The sequence below is a fragment of the Colletotrichum fioriniae genome, assembly GCF_027942845.1.
Source record: "Colletotrichum fioriniae strain IMI 355084 chromosome Unknown scaffold_6, whole genome shotgun sequence".
NCBI classification, from domain to species: domain Eukaryota; kingdom Fungi; phylum Ascomycota; class Sordariomycetes; order Glomerellales; family Glomerellaceae; genus Colletotrichum; species Colletotrichum fioriniae.
Window position 1 is genome coordinate 2,504,832 of NW_027076842.1, and position 15,590 is coordinate 2,520,421.

General features: G+C 50.5%; 3 protein-coding genes across 3 annotated transcripts; 2 read left to right on the top strand and 1 right to left on the bottom strand.

Moving 5' to 3' along the window:
* Positions 1 to 5,082: 5,082 nt before the first annotated feature.
* Positions 5,083 to 5,817, top strand: N0V96_006084 (uncharacterized protein; the record flags this gene model as incomplete). Its single annotated transcript, XM_053193958.2, has 1 exon — positions 5,083 to 5,817. One exon carries the CDS (start codon positions 5,083 to 5,085, stop codon positions 5,815 to 5,817), a length of 735 nt encoding a protein of 244 aa, XP_053048534.1.
* Positions 5,818 to 6,079: 262 nt separating this feature from the next.
* N0V96_006085 (uncharacterized protein) lies at positions 6,080 to 7,737 on the bottom strand (the record flags this gene model as incomplete). Its single annotated transcript, XM_053193959.2, has 3 exons — positions 6,080 to 6,870; positions 6,925 to 7,496; positions 7,556 to 7,737. 3 exons carry the CDS (start codon positions 7,735 to 7,737, stop codon positions 6,080 to 6,082), a joined length of 1,545 nt encoding a protein of 514 aa, XP_053048535.1.
* A 4,027-nt stretch (positions 7,738 to 11,764) lies between these two features.
* On the top strand, positions 11,765 to 13,210 carry N0V96_006086 (uncharacterized protein; the record flags this gene model as incomplete). The annotated part of the gene is made up of 1 exon (XM_053193960.1): positions 11,765 to 13,210. The coding sequence occupies one exon, from the start codon at positions 11,765 to 11,767 to the stop codon at positions 13,208 to 13,210; it is 1,446 nt and encodes a 481-aa protein (XP_053048536.1).
* Positions 13,211 to 15,590: the final 2,380 nt, after the last annotated feature.

The window sequence follows — 15,590 nt, forward strand, 5'->3', positions numbered from 1 at the left end:
ACAGAGCTGACCCCTACAGAAAGCCGGAAGTGCCGACTTTGGACCATCTCCAGAGAGCCTGCTAGCTACGCATTCAGCATGTATTCGAGTCGATCCGAAGATGAGAAGAGCATCTATCCTACCTCAGCGTCTAGTCATAGTCAAAATCAACTTTGCATAGACATCTTTCTCATGTTGAATGAGATCTAAGCGCAACGTGCAAACACTCACGATATCAGCCAGGCCTTCATTCAAATTTCTCGACTGTCCTTTTTGCAATATTACATGCCATACCATATTATTAAAAAGCATCTGTCAGCCAAATGTTACTATTCCCAACATTAAAGAAACAACTCAAGACTGGCGCGCTTCGTTCTACTCATCCTCTACAGACTACTGAGCAGTTTCTAGGGCGCCCAGATGTGGAATCTAGGAAATTTTGACCGAATGAACGGCAGAATTTTCACATTTCTTTTCGATTTGATGCATTTCCCAACCAAAAGTCTTCAATACTTATGACCGGATGTCGGTCTAAGAGCAACCTTAACCAGCCATGGCAATGCCTTTCACCTTTCAAGACACCTTGAACGAACGAGGCTCTGCCGGTGTCAGTGATCATTGATTCAAGGCTACCCAATATTGACGATCGAAATTTGGAAATATCCCCACGAATTGGCGTAACAATCAATATGATCCCTCAAAACTTGTCATTTTTCCCAAGTCTCAGGATAGAAAAGATCGCTCCCCAAAGCCTTGCTTGATATGAGTCCTGTAGGATCGGACAGCCTCATTATGTTGGTCGAGGCACACCAACTCTCAGTTGTGCATAGCGATTCGTTAAATCAACAAAACGAACATGCGCGTTGCAATATTTCGGCTAGCAAAATGCTGCAGAGTCATGGATCAGGCAGCAATATTACATGCGATAATGTCCATCCGGAGTGAAAGTGCACTTTTGTCAGCCTGATTTTACTTTGCCCCTGTTATGCAGTGAGCGCGATCCGCCTCGCCGGTCGCCATGATCCATGGGTTCCTTCTTCTTAAAGTCCAAGGTGTGGGTATTCCCTTCGTTCTGATGGCGATGAGCTCCTCTCTGGTCCTGGAAGGCTTAACGGAGCAATGGAGGAGTGCATGTTCAAAAAGCACTTGGCGAAATGTCGCTATGTCACTGAAGCAACGACTTATTTCACACTTTACAACTACACAGCAAGTCTCTGCCCTCATGAATACGCTGTTTTGCGGCAAATTAATAGATCTGACTTGACTTACTACAGGATTCATCTTTAAACGCGTTGAAGGAGGGAGATTTGACTCTTGACAACCTCAATGATTTTCTACACGAGCAGGTAAGACTTTGCGACTCCCTCTGAGTCTCTGACTCCTCCTACTAGCCATAATGTGCAGCAAAAAGATTGTTGAGAACTAAAGACTATTCGTTCAAGGGCGTATTCTATCCACCGGTCGCAGAAGAAAAAGGCAAACTTTCGAGCAAGCTTCGTTTGATGTCAGAACAGACTATAATTGGGGAATGCCACATTGACTGACATCGCGAGATAGCGTTCAAAAGGATGCCAAGGATCTGGAAACATTTACACCGTTGAAGATCCCACTGCCGCCAGCACGGTATGAGCAAATGCTCAAATGCCTACGTCTCCCGCTGCACGCCGTCGAGTTGACCACCTTCCTTGGACCTCTCTTCTGGTACAGATATGTCCTTCTTGGGGACGATGATCCCCACCTTCGTAAGCTTCCACCACCTTGCAGTCACAGACTCAAAGCTCTGCTGGACTCATTTAATCTCTAGAGATGGTATTTGGAAAGCACGATAGCCGCAAGAAGACCGGAACACGCGGCTGGGAACTGATTTTATCATATTCTTTCAGGCGACGTGAGACCACAGGCTTCGTGAAATGGACACCTACCGCCGATATTGTTGAGTGCTTATCCAATTTGCGAGATTGCGTTCTTGATATAAGCCATCCACTTCTCATTCCCAGCATCATCATGTCCGACCTCGTAGCGACATCTGTCGAAGTGAAACAACGAGAAGCCCGAACTAGCATTCGGCAACTAGAAAAAGCAATCAGTGTCAATGACGATACAACAGGCTTCTACTACTCAAAGGACGGCACCATCGACCTACGCACAGTCGCGAGTAATCTCACAGAACACCACAGAAGAATTCTTCATAGACCACCCAAGCTTTACTCCAAGGTCATTGATGCTTTGGAAGCTGCCACAGACTGCTTCTGGGCACATATCGACCCCACTGATAAGACCAAAGCGTTGGACCGGCTTCATGCGACTTTGAAGGACCGTTTCCATTGCCACAGAGTACGGCTTGTCGGCTTGGAGAAATACGTTTCCATATCTGTGGAACGTTTGAACATCCAAAGAAGCATGGTCAGAGGTGTACCTCAAGCAAAGGGAGCAGGACGTCTACTGACAAGAAGTGCCTCAGGTTTCCTTCATTACGGCCGAAATCGCACAGAAGGATGCGAAACTGAATCTCAAGATAGCGGGAGATCAACGGAAAATAGCTCATGCCAGTAAGAGCGATAGTCAGGCAATGAAGGCCCTTTCTCTTCTCGGTGCTGCTTTCCTACCTGGCACGTTCATCGCCTCCATTTTCAGCATGTCATTTTTTGACTTCCAAACTCGTTAGTATCAGCGCCATTTGAGATGCTTCCGTAGTGTTCAACACTGATAATTTCATGATAGAAGCTCATGTTTCGTCCAAGATTTGGATTTACTTCGCGTTTATGATCCCGTTGACCACGGCTGTCCTTCTTGGGTGGCTCTTCTGGGATCACAAGCGAAGAAGATTGCAACACTTGACAAGGTCATCTTCCAACAATAGCGGCTCTGACACAGAGAAGGTAATTATATCCGAAATTTCCAAGAGGGCGTAGACAGACTCGTCAGTCATCTTCACTAGAGTAGCTTCCAAAGATCGTTATTTTGTTTGCACGCTGCGAGAAAGTTGAGAAACATACCTCAGTTCAAAATCATGTGTGTATTCCCGTATCTTTTCAGTAGCATTCGTCTTATTTCTCAAATGCATTTACTCAGGATTTAAACCCCACGGGAAATTCAATTTACGCCTCTCTTTGCGATTATGAACGTGAACTTCAAGGTTATCTTCAGTCGAGACCGGGAGCCGGGAGTGGGACGGACGACTTCGGGCCCGAACTCGAATCGGAGCTGAGAACACCGGCCGAACTAGATGCCGCTCTCTTGTCGATAAAAGCTGCAACTAATCACCCAACGTTTCCAATTAAGCGATGGGCTTTTGCGCCGTACATGTCAGCTCGCGGTGCCTCTTGTGGCTATAGGAGATAAACGGGTGCTCACATCGGGACATGCCATTACAGTGGAGATTCGGCGTAGAAGAAAAGGGATGTAGGATGGTTGAGACGCACAGCAGTGACGACGACGATGTAAGTACAGAGGGACAGCACCTTGTCTCATAGGGATTCTCCGTTACCTCTGAATTAATACATCATGTCGAACTAACTACTGCCGAGTTTTATGCAAGCATAAAGGGAACAATGTGAGGCTCGAACACAGGGAAGGAGCTGAGAGTATTCAATAATCTGCCCAGTGTCGGTGGGCTTGTAGGCTTGTTCCATCTTGGCAATGAAGATTGCAGTCCAGCACAGCCACGATGATTGCATAACCACGTATGCTGTCTGAGATACAATTGCGAGATCTCCACATCTAGTACACGGCACCGACCGCTTCACCCTCGTCAGGGTAAGAAACCTGACACTTACGCAGTGTAACCTGTCAGCTTTTGGAAGAAGTCTTTACAGTATTCTTATCTATAAACCCGAAGAAGGTAAAGTCTTTGAATTACTCAGTTCAGCTCGTCTGCCGATCCTGTCGGAGGTGACTTCCGAGGGTTGGCATGAATAGTGAAGAGCAAGAAACGGATTTCGGGGATCGGCGCAGCTTTCGGGCAAATAACGCCTTGATTCATTGCTTAAGATTCGGGCAACCCGATGTGGAGGGGGTAGAATTTTGTCTCAATACTTTCAAGTTTCCACAAGGAGTTCGTTCTGGCAAGAAACTTTCCTATCTACCTACAGCGGCTATGAGAGACGGCAGCAGGGATCTATGCGGTCGTCCAATGGGAAGCACTTCTATGCGCATATCACCTTAGGTTAGGGTAAGTGGGCCATCGACAAATGCGATACCGAGCGAACTACCGTGCTGACATGTTGAACTAAGCTTGGGTTGATATATGCTTAAATCCGGTGGTGGATACGGCCTCGGTCGGTTCTCAACCTCGATGGCACCATCACTATCAGTGAACAAATGATAGAATCACAGCTTTGAACGTGTGTTGTTCATCAGCAAGAAGAGCCACCATGGCCGCGTCATGCCAATGCGCACATGAATATGCTGTGCGGATCATGAGCCAAGAATTGACCCCCGAGCCTCCGAGGACAAGCGCCGAACAGACCCAGGCTTGTTCTCTATTTAACATGGACCGCTATCTGATTTTAAGCCAATAATCTCAGTCAAACATCATTGACAGTTCCTGACCTGAACAAGACGTCTAATCACCATGTCACTTAGCTTTCTCAACAGCACTATGCGCGCTGCCGTCATGACGGGACCGTATCAAGTTCATATTGATCAGTTCCCGATGCCGCGCATTATCAATACGACTGATGCAGTAGTTCGCATCACAACCTCCGCGCTTTGTGGTTCAGACCTACACCGTTATCATGGCTATGTGGGAGGGGAGCCGCCCTGGGCATTGGGCCACGAAGCTAGTATGACCCTGATTCTAGGACAAGAAAATGCCGCACAAAGATACAGGAAAGCTAACATTTCTACAGTGGGGTACATTGAGTCGATTGGTAGTGGTGTGTCGTCTTTGGAAGTGGGACAATATGTCATCATTCCAGATAACGGGGCTACCGGACACATTGATATGGGAGTTGGGACTGGGCCTCGAATGGGCCTGCCCTTCGGAGGTCTTAACGGAGGTCTCCAAGGTATTCCATTCCTCAGAATCTCGTGGTTGTTCTTTGTTTCTTCATTACTAATGATGCTTTACCAGCTCCTTACGCCCGAGTACCGTTCGCCGACATGGCTCTTATCCCCGTCCCCCTGACCGCCGAGACCACCAACACCAGCATCGAACAAGATTACCTGACCGTTTCCGACGTCTTCTCCACCGGATGGATTGCTGTCACCAAGTCTGGCTTTGAGCCTGGTGACACTGTTGCTGTCTTTGGTGCTGGTCCTGTAGGCCTGCTCGCCGCGTACTCCGCCATTCTTCGTGGTGCGTCTCGGGTATACAGCGTTGACCATGTTCCCATGAGACTCGAGAAAGCCGCATCCATTGGAGCCGTGCCCATCAACTTCATGGACAGCGATCCCGTACAGCAAATCCTCGCATACGAGCCTGGTGGCGTCATTCGGGCCGTGGACGCTGTCGGCATGGAAGCCATCACTGCCAACGGTACAATGCAGCAAAACATCGTGCTGAACCAGATGGTCGAACTTGTCGCAGCAGGTGGCGGGATTGGCCAGATTGGGATCTACCTGGCCCAACCGAACACTGGTTTGGCTCCGAATGCGGAGAGAATCACGCCGGAAGTCTCGTTTCCCCTCACACAGTTCTTTTCGAAAGGCATCAGATACGAAGGCGGAATCGCAGATCCTGAGACTGTTGCTGGAGAACTTGTCAACTTGATTTCCAGAGGCATTGCGAAACCAGGCTTCGTGGCTAGCGCGTCTATCGACATTGAGGAAGTCCCTACGTACTATGAGCGGCTAAGCAACCAACAGGAGCTCAAGGTGTTCATTAAATTCCCTTGAGTAATGGGCTCCATGCCCGAAAGGCCTGTGTACATGGGCTGAATGTATCTACAGAATTTCCCAGCACTCTCCTTGTACTTGGAGTCATTGGTCGTGTCCGACTATCCGACTTAAAGAGTTCATTTATTAGGAGGCGACGGGCTTTGCGGAAGCACTAGTTTCAAGGGCACGGTGTATCCTACTAGAGGTTGCTCTCACTAAACTTCAATTCCTTGTACATATCATGTAGTTTGATTAAGAAGAGACTGGCTGCCAGTTCTTATCAAGACTTATCCATAACCAGATCCAAAATTGTAAGATTTGGCCCAGTCCATCTCTTCCCTTTGATGAACCATAGACCTACTGCAACCAGCAAGACGAAGACCATGACTGGTCCGCAATAGTTCATGTTCTCTGCAGTTACGGGAATTGTTGAAGGGAAAGGCAGGAAGACAATGACGTAAAGGGTATAGACCAAGGCAAACGAGTTGATGTAAAGACCAAAGCGACCAAGGTTCCACTCTCCTAGTTCAATACCTCCTTTGGAGGAGAGACGAGCATACAGCATGCTGCTGATTGCGATCGCATAGCTGAGGTAGAGAGCCATGGATGAGAGGGAAGTGATGGCTCCAAAAGCAACGTAGCTCGAGCTTCCAATGTTGAGAAGGCAAAGAGCACAAACAATGAACACTGTCACGACAATGGCGCGGATAGGTACACGGTGCTTCGGGTGAACGTATGCCAGATAAGCAGGCATACCTCCGTCTCTGGACCAGGCCCAGGTCAGACGGGATACGGAGGCGATGTTGGCCAAGTTGACGCTGAAGGAGACGACGAAGAGGCCGGTGATCATCGCCGTCGTGGCGCCCTTGGAGCCAGTAATGCTGAGAAGAATGGTGAGAATTGGGCTGGCTGAGTTAAGGGCGTCGTCGATTGAGCCCATTGAGACGAGAATAACGCAGACCATGACGAAGCCAAGACATCCGTTCATGAAGATGGACCAGAACATGGCACGAGGGACCGCAGACTTGGCCTTTCGGGTTTCCTCGCTCATGTGAATGGCACTATCGAAACCTGACGGACTGTTAGTCGAAGCACTGAGGTATCTTTGTCAAAATTGGCCCATACCGGTGAAACTCCAAACACAAGTCAGCATGCCGAGGTTCCACGCAATGAAGGTATCCGTCCATCCAGACGCAGTGTTTGTCTCCAAAAAGAAGCTACCCGAGTGTCGAGTGCCCATCACGGCCAATACAACGACAAACACGACAAACAAGCAGACGTGAAGAACTCCAGCAACGAGCTCAACCCAAGGGATAACTCTGAAGCAGTACGTATTCATCAAGCCCTGGATAACGCACATGGCGATGACGAGCACCGAGGTGTGCCAGCCTCCCGGCACGTAGTCGGGGTGGTTCAGCTCAATCATAGACTCCAAGAGGATGATGGTGACGTTGGCAATCCCGGCAAGGAGCGATACGTATCCAAACCACGTCGACCAGCCCTGAATCCAGGTAGCGAAACGCTTGACGCGTGCGGGTGCGAGGTGGAACGTCCAGTGGTACTGGGCACCGGCGACGGGTTGTATCGAGGCCATCTCGCCCAACGAAGCGGCTTGTGCGATGGCTCCGCAAAACACTATAACGAAGCTGAAGATGAAAGTTTGAGGTCCGCCGTTGTAGAGTGCAAAGTACATGTTTCTTGGGATTCGGTTAGACCAAGGCCGAGAACCTCTTGAGTGAATCGGCAGTTTACTTACGTGCACATGCCTTCCCACAAGGCCATGTAGGTCAACGAAAAGGCGAAGAGCTGGGAGAAGGAGAACACTCTCCGCGTCCGCGTCTGGTTGTAGACTTCGGACCCATGTTTTGACTCGATTGCGTCAATCTGACTGGCGTCTTTGACGCAGGGCTGCAGCTCAATTGCTTCTGCGGGAGCCATGATGAGATGCTCGAGACCAATTGAGGAAGGAATAGAAGAAAAGTCAACAACAAGGAGGCTTTCTGAGTTTTCTCGATGAAAAACCGAGGATGAATGATATGCTTTCGATCCTCGGCACAGGTAAGAGTCTCTTCAAGGAGTCGAATTGGAGAAGATCAGAAGAGCCGGGCAGCACACCCACAGCCTTGGCCAAATGCTGCAACATATGCACATAAATATCAGCAGGTGTAACCACAGACGAGGGAAATTGTGAGACAATGACCCTAGTAGCCGCAGCAAGCTTGCAGATTGATGAGCGACTCTGGACTTAGGGAATGATTGGTGAAGGGAGTGTCCAGGTTATCTCCTTCGACGCAGCTACGGCTGGCGGTTGGAAGTCAAACCAACGAGGATTTAATCAAAATTTAGGACTAGGGTCCGCTGAATATACATGTTAAAGCAAACACCGCTTCCTTGATGGGAACTATTACCGACCAACAGATGGCTTCCGCGGTGGGTTCGTGCCGGGGTTCCTGCATGCCGGGAGGGGGTCGACCACACGGACTCTACCCGTACCGTTCCCGGAGCTACTTGGCATCACCGGACCCTCCAAGCTTTGCAGTTGGATCGATCACATATGGTCTCTGCCGGTCAGATTCCGTTGTGGTCATCACTTCGTTAGTCGTGGGCTGGAGAATACCCGGGTACCAGGGTTACGCTGCTTTGCTCCAATGTATTCGTCACTTCTCCGTGTGATCTCCCAGCACAGCTCAGGGTGAGGGAATCGATCTCCAAGGTACCGACGGGTATTCCAACTCCGATCCCAAGTGAATTTGGTCCGTTGTCTGAGCTCGCCTGCAGAAAATGTAACCCGACGTATTGATCGATCTCATAACGATGGTCTGGATGCTTGCATGTGGGTGGGGTTTAAGGACCGCTGTCTTCTGAGTGGCATGTGTCGGAGCCAATGAAGGCAGTGAAAGCTAATTGGGCATAATCAAGTAGGAGAGTAAACTTTGCCAGGTTACGAGCGGAAGCTTACTATGTACCTTACCACTTCAAACAGTACGCACTAGAGTCTTGGTACGAACACATGAAGTGCGATGTCTCCAACAGTTCCAACAAAACCTGTCAGGTTAGTCTTATGAACCAGAATCGAGATGAGTTCAATAAATTGCCCGAAATCTCATTTGTTCTTTTGACTCCACATCATATGTACCACGAAACTTCTCATCACATCAAATGTTGGCCCACAGGCAAACTTCGCTTCCATCCTTGCAATGAGTAACAGAACCACAGTCGAAATTTCACCACGCGCACACAGACAGCCTTCTTTGAAAGCCGACGGAAGGGTCCAACCTATTAGATAATGATAAAGAGTTGGTTGTCAGTCCGACGCTTTCTTACGCAAGAAAGAGAACCCCCCCCCCCTTCCCGCGTCCGTCGTATGGGACTTCCCGGTACATGACCTGTATCTAGCAAGTGCACACATATGTTTGACTCACTGAAAACCTGACATAGTTCGTACACTTGGATGTTCGGGCCAAGCAACCTTACTCTAGACCCTGTGTTGGTTGGTCTGCTCGACATACGGCACAGAGCTGCTGTGTAGATCTTCGCAAACTACTCCGGATCCTGGTAAGAACCCCGGGTCGTTGGATCGATGAAGAATTGCCCAAACAATGGCCATGGGCCCGTCCTCCCCTCGTAGCTCATTGACGACAAAGTTTAAACACTCTGCAACCCCATCAAGGAAACAGTAAAGCCACGAGTAGGAGGCTCAATTGAATTCTTCTAGCAAATATCCGGTCATTGGGCCAGCCGAATATGGTAGTCGACATTCAATCAGATCCTCCATTTTACGCGTTGACGGAAGACAATCAAGCTGCGCTGGTCGTTGTTGCCTCGCTCATCTTCCTCATTTACGCCATCGTCGGAATATCTCTGAAGCTTATCATTCGTCTCAACATCACCTCTTTGGAGAGGCACGATGTAATACTACTAGCCGCGACCGGATTACTTCTGTCACAGACAGTCTGCATCATCCATGCTTGCAACAACGGACTAGGCCATCATCAAGATGTAGTAGAGCCTTATAATCTCGAGGCATTTCACGAGGTATGCAGTCATATAGCAAGAGCAGAAGTAGAGATGATATTGACCCAAAATCATAGCTTTTCTACGCTTCCTCCATACTTGCAATTGCGATTGTCGCTAGCACAAAAATTTCGCTATGCCTCCTCATCCACTCCATCAATAATCACGGACGATTGAATCTTGCAAACAAGGTACTGTTCTATGCCATCGTTGCTTGGGGCATCTCTGGAATATTTATTACGGCCTTTCAATGCTCCCTACCGCGGCCGTGGCTTGCCACTGCTGGTGAGAAGTGCCCAGGTCGAGAGGGTATTTTCCTTTACAACGGCGTGATGGACATCCTTACGGATGTTTGTCTATGTCTGCTACCCGTCGCTATGATGTGGAAAGTGCAGACTACGTTGAAGAGAAAGGCGATGGTGATTGCTCTTTTCAGTACTCGCATCATGTAAGTTGCTTCAATATTCCAATTCAGCTATGGACTTACTGACATTTCTTTTGCACAGCGTACCCATCATCACAATTCCGAGATTGATTCACACCCATACCTTGGTAACAGACTACACAGACGCGACATGGCATGCTGTACACCACCTTATCTGGTTGCAAGTCTCACTAGGCATGTCAATCCTCACAGCATGCATCCCAAGTCTCAAGGGAGTCATCGACAGCCTCCTCGGGTCTACCTCCGTGGCCGCCATCCAGGCGCCTTACCATTTGACCTCATCAGGCAAAGACGGCAGCACGCTTCAACCAACGAGTTTGCCGATCGGCAGCGGGTCCAACACGAGACCGGGGTCTCATCTGGCGAGCGGCGCGGGAGATTCGAGGATCGCGAGGGCTGGTTTGGCTAGAGCACCCGACTGGTCGATCGGTTGCGGGATCCACGGTTATGCAGAAAAAGTAGATTTCGGTCGCAGTGAAAGTGTGAGGAAATTGACTGAAGATAGAGAGTTTGGGGCGTCTTCTGATGAGAGACGGAGATCGAGCTCACAAGAGGGGTCTATGAAGTCTGCTGAGACTGACTTGCGATTGTAAATTCAAATCGTTTCATTCCTTTGCATACGTACTGAGACCGAGTATGTCAATTGAGCTCTTGGGGGAGAGCCTCTCATTCTAGAGGCACAGCTCTGTGTTCTCGGATAGTTTTCGGAGAGAAAAACGATTCCGTGACTCATTTTATGAGATATTGAGATAAAATCAGTAGTGAGTGAGCTTGGCGACACAATTTGCTCACAACTCTCTAGTCCTGCGTGTATGAATCCAATCAGATGAGTCAAATATGACCTGCAAGCCGCTGAAGAATCTGCAAAAAGTCATTCCATATCATATGTGTACATGAGCATGGGAACTTTGATGAGAGCGAGTGAGCGAATGAGATCTCACACTGGTAACCCGAGGTGGCGCGATCCTGCAGAGTGCTGCGGGTTCGGGGATCCGGAGGAGTGGAGATGGACCCACCAACTGATCCGCTTAGAGTACGTACAGTATCCGGAGTCGACGGGAGTCGGAATGCATTGCCGGCGTGAAAACTTTCTCTTCTTGTTGCAGTCGCACGGACAGTTGTGTAAGCTGGCAGGGCTGTGTTCCTGACCTTGTCCTTCCCTATTTCCATCCCTTATTATCCCTCGCTCTCGCGGTGCAGAACGGCCCGATCCCAAGACGGGTTTGACACCACCCAATCCAGACGAAGAAAGCAATTGAAAGAAAAAGAAGACAAAGGCAGACAACCATCCTGGAAGACACACAGACTCCCTCTGATGCACCTCAGCTTTGGGCTAATCAAAGCAAACCTTACGGGAACCTAAAATCCTTAGCTGGGTCCCTGGGCTACCTTCAAGGACCTAATTGAAAAACCAACACCTGCCACCTCACCTTTTCTCCGCCCTACCCTTCCCGTGTCATCTCACACCCTCGTTCTGCGACCGAAAGTAGAGCCGTCCCCCCCGCCATGGACCCCCGCGACCGAGACGACCGCACCGGCGAGACCACGCCGCTGCTGTCGGATCAGCCGCATCACAAGCCGGACATTGAACCGGCGGGTAGCGGTGGTTGGCTGTCGGAAGCATGGCTCCTCTGTCGGTACTCATTACCGCTCATCGCCACCTATCTGCTACAGTACTCATTCACCGTCATCACGACATTCGTGGCAGGCCACCTCAGCGCCGATGACCTCGCCGCCGCTAGCATTGGTCTGACGACCATGAACATCATCGGCCTAGCTATCTACGAGGGCATGGCTACCGCCCTAGACACCCTCTGCGCCCAGGCTCACGGCTCTGGTCGCCTGACCGCCGTCGGCCTCCATGTCCAACGCATGCTCATTCTCATGGCCCTTGCCACCGTCCCAATTGGACTTTTCTGGGTCTTTTCGCCATCGATTCTCTCCCTGTTCGTCAAGCAGCACCACTTGGCCGTCAAGGCCGGCACGTTCCTCCGTGTCAGTCTGATCGGTATGCCTGGCTACGCCGCCTTCGAAGCCCTCAAGAGGTTCCTCCAGGCGCAGGGCGACTTCAAGAGCGCCATGGTCGTCTTGATCATCTGCGCCCCCATCAACGCCCTCCTCAGCTGGCTGTTCGCTTTCAAGTTGGACATGGGTCTGGAAGGCGCTGCCCTGGGCCAGGCTCTAGCCAACGACCTGCGTCCCGTCCTCCTGCTCATCTACATCGTCGTCTGGGGCCAATGGTCGCACCAGTGCTGGGGTGGATTCTCTCGCAAGGCCTTCACTGAGTGGAGCGTGCCGGTGCGACTCTCCATTGCCGGATCGGCCGTCAACCTGGGCGAGTGGGCTGCCTTTGAGATCCTCACGCTCAGCACATCCTACCTGAGCACCGAGCACCTCGCCGCGCAGACCATCTTGACGACCATCTCCGTCGTCATGTGGCACATCCCCTTCTCCATCTCGGTTGCTATCAGCACGCGCATCGGCCACCTAATTGGCGGCGGACTCGTAGCGACCGCACGGCGAGCCACGACCGTATACGCCATCGTCTTCACCGTTGTCGGTGTCCTGGACGCCATCCTAATCTTCCTGTTCCGCCACCAACTTGCCCTCGTATTCTCCGAGGACGCCGAGGTCCAAAGGCTCACGTCCGACTCCATGCTTGCGGTTGCGGCATTCCAGCTCATCGACTCCATCATCAGCGGATGCAACGGCGTGCTACGAGGTCTCGGCCGGCAGGCGGTTGCGGCCTTTGTCGTATTTGCCGTGAACTATCTGGCTGCAGTACCGCTCGCGGTCTGGCTCGAGCTGGGATCACCAGGCCTAGAGCTGGATGGTGCCTGGATAGGTCTTGGTGGCGGCATGGTTGTCATCGCCATCATCGAGTGCATTTACATGAAGGTGATTCGATGGCAAGACTGTGTCGAAAGTGTGAGAGATAGAGAAGGCATGTAAAGGCTTCATTTCAATTCAAAAGTAAGCGGATTAGCATACAAATACCTTAGAAAAGTTAATTAGACTTCATTATTCTCACGATACTTCGGTCCCTCCAACTGCAAGGACAATCCATCTTGGCGGCACCGTTATCCCTAGTTCCCTCTTGAATGTGCCGCTAAAGAACACTATTTTGGTGACGTATGCAGCATGACAACATTTGACACTTGGTGGTGTTGAGACGGAGTCGTATGAAGGAGACCACCTAGCGGGGACCACCTCAGCCCCTTTTCAGTGGGTCTTTGCATTATGTCAGCGAGACTCTATCAGAGCAGTGCGATGCACACAGTCTTCGCACCCAACCATCGGCATGTCGAGTGAACGATTTGCACCTTCACGTCTACAATCATCTCCATCCCTGAAGCACAACCTTCACCAGCAACCTGCCAGCTTGCTCCATCTCGACAACAAAGTTACCAGGGACTTCTAACCAGTATCGAAGTCATTTGACCACTCCCGCTGTCCAAAGCTGCCCAGCCAATCTTTCTGCATCAACACTGAATGGTGGTCCGTCGACGTTGAGAATACACGATGCCCGGCACCGGGGTCCAAGCCCATCCTGATGCTACCCAGGAGCGGCCGCCATGTATGGTCTGCTTCGATCTCGACAAGACGCATGTGCCTGAATCGGTCGACTCCAGTGTGCTTTCCTGCAGTCTCAGGAGCATTATTAAGGCCAGCAAGAAGGGATGCCAAATATGTTACGCCATCAAAGTTGCCATCTTTTGGGACAACATTGTCAACGTTCCCAAGAAGAGGCTTCTACTTGATGATTCGGTCGTCGCCATTTACTTGTTTGAGACTATCCATGTCCAATCAGCGGTCAAATATCGGGACTCCGCGAACAATGTCGTCGTCGTGAAGGGCCTAGTCGACTTGTTCACGAAACCAGGTGAGAAACCTAGTGATAAAGCTTGAGGGCTTTCGGGATGGGTATTGACGTATTCGCAGGCAAGCCGCTGCCGTGGAAGTCTTTTGGAGTTTGTAATGAGATTCCTCTCAAACTACACTCTAAGCATCGGCAGAAGACGATTCGTGGATGGGTCGATGAATGCAACGCAACACACAAGACATGTGGAACGAGATTGTACCCGTCTGAGCCCGGCATTGCTCCTCGGCGGTTCCTCTATCTTGGAAAAACCCCGCGGAACGGTATCAAACTAGTCGACTCTTGCTCGGTCTCTGGGCCCTACATCACCGTTGTTCACGGCTACACCGGTCCATTACTGGCTCCTTCATCGTCGAAAACCTCGGAAAACTTCGACCAGCGCCAAAAGCGTTTGCAGTGGTGGCAAATACCTGTGGCTCTGCAAGAAACCATGACAGTTGCTAGCGAATTGGGTATCCAGTATGCTTGGATCAAAGATTTCTGCGTCATTCAAGACATCGAAGAAGACGTAAACTGGCACTTAGCTCGAGAGGATATCATCTTTGGACGGTCATACCTCACTATAGCCTTGACAAGCGTCGAAGATCTCAGGCTGAGCAATTTCGGGCCCGAGCGACAGAACAATATAGCCGGCGTCGAACACGCGGTTAAATCCCTTGTCATCCAAGTCAGTAAATTTGGCCGCACACACAGCATTTATGCCCGGCAAACTATGCATTGGAATCATGCAGCATTCGCCAACAAGACTCTGTTACTTCCCATGGGCGATAAGGAAGAATCAGATGCGTTTGAAAAACAGTGTGGACTCTTCCATCATGCCCCTGCTTTCCAGCAACTTTTGCTGTCTCGCAGGGTGCTTTATCTGCACAAGTCAGAGCTAATGTGGGACTGCCTTGAACGGCCTAGATGCGAGTGCGGTGACTCAATGTACTTTGGACAAGCGTATGTACAGGACAACCTGAGGAAACCCACCTGGATCTCGCGCGGGGCTATCGGGCCTCCCGACTATGTGCTCAAACTTTACAAAGCCCTAACGCCGGCCGACCCCGAAGAGAGGCTGGCAGTTGTCGCCGGCCTCTTTCGACACATACTTCGTCTCAACGGAAGATCCCACTTCGCCGGCATCGCAGTAGACACACCTGAAGACCTGGCGCTTGACCTTCTATGGACCACCCTACCACCTGAGAGCGCGCAACTAAACGAGCTTGACCAAGATTCCCCATCTATCCCAGACGCATATCGACATCACACCAGTCGCATCCCGTCATGGTCCTGGGCATCCATGGTTCTCAGCAAGGGAACTACATTTGGAGGAGCCTCACGCGTATCGCCAAGCTACACATTCGACTCGTTCTGTCGCAGTACGTCATTCGACTCAGTGGAAATGTTCTACGACGAGTTGCCCGGATCCGACGATAGTCTGCTAGCCACCAACTACCGCATAAAAGCCAA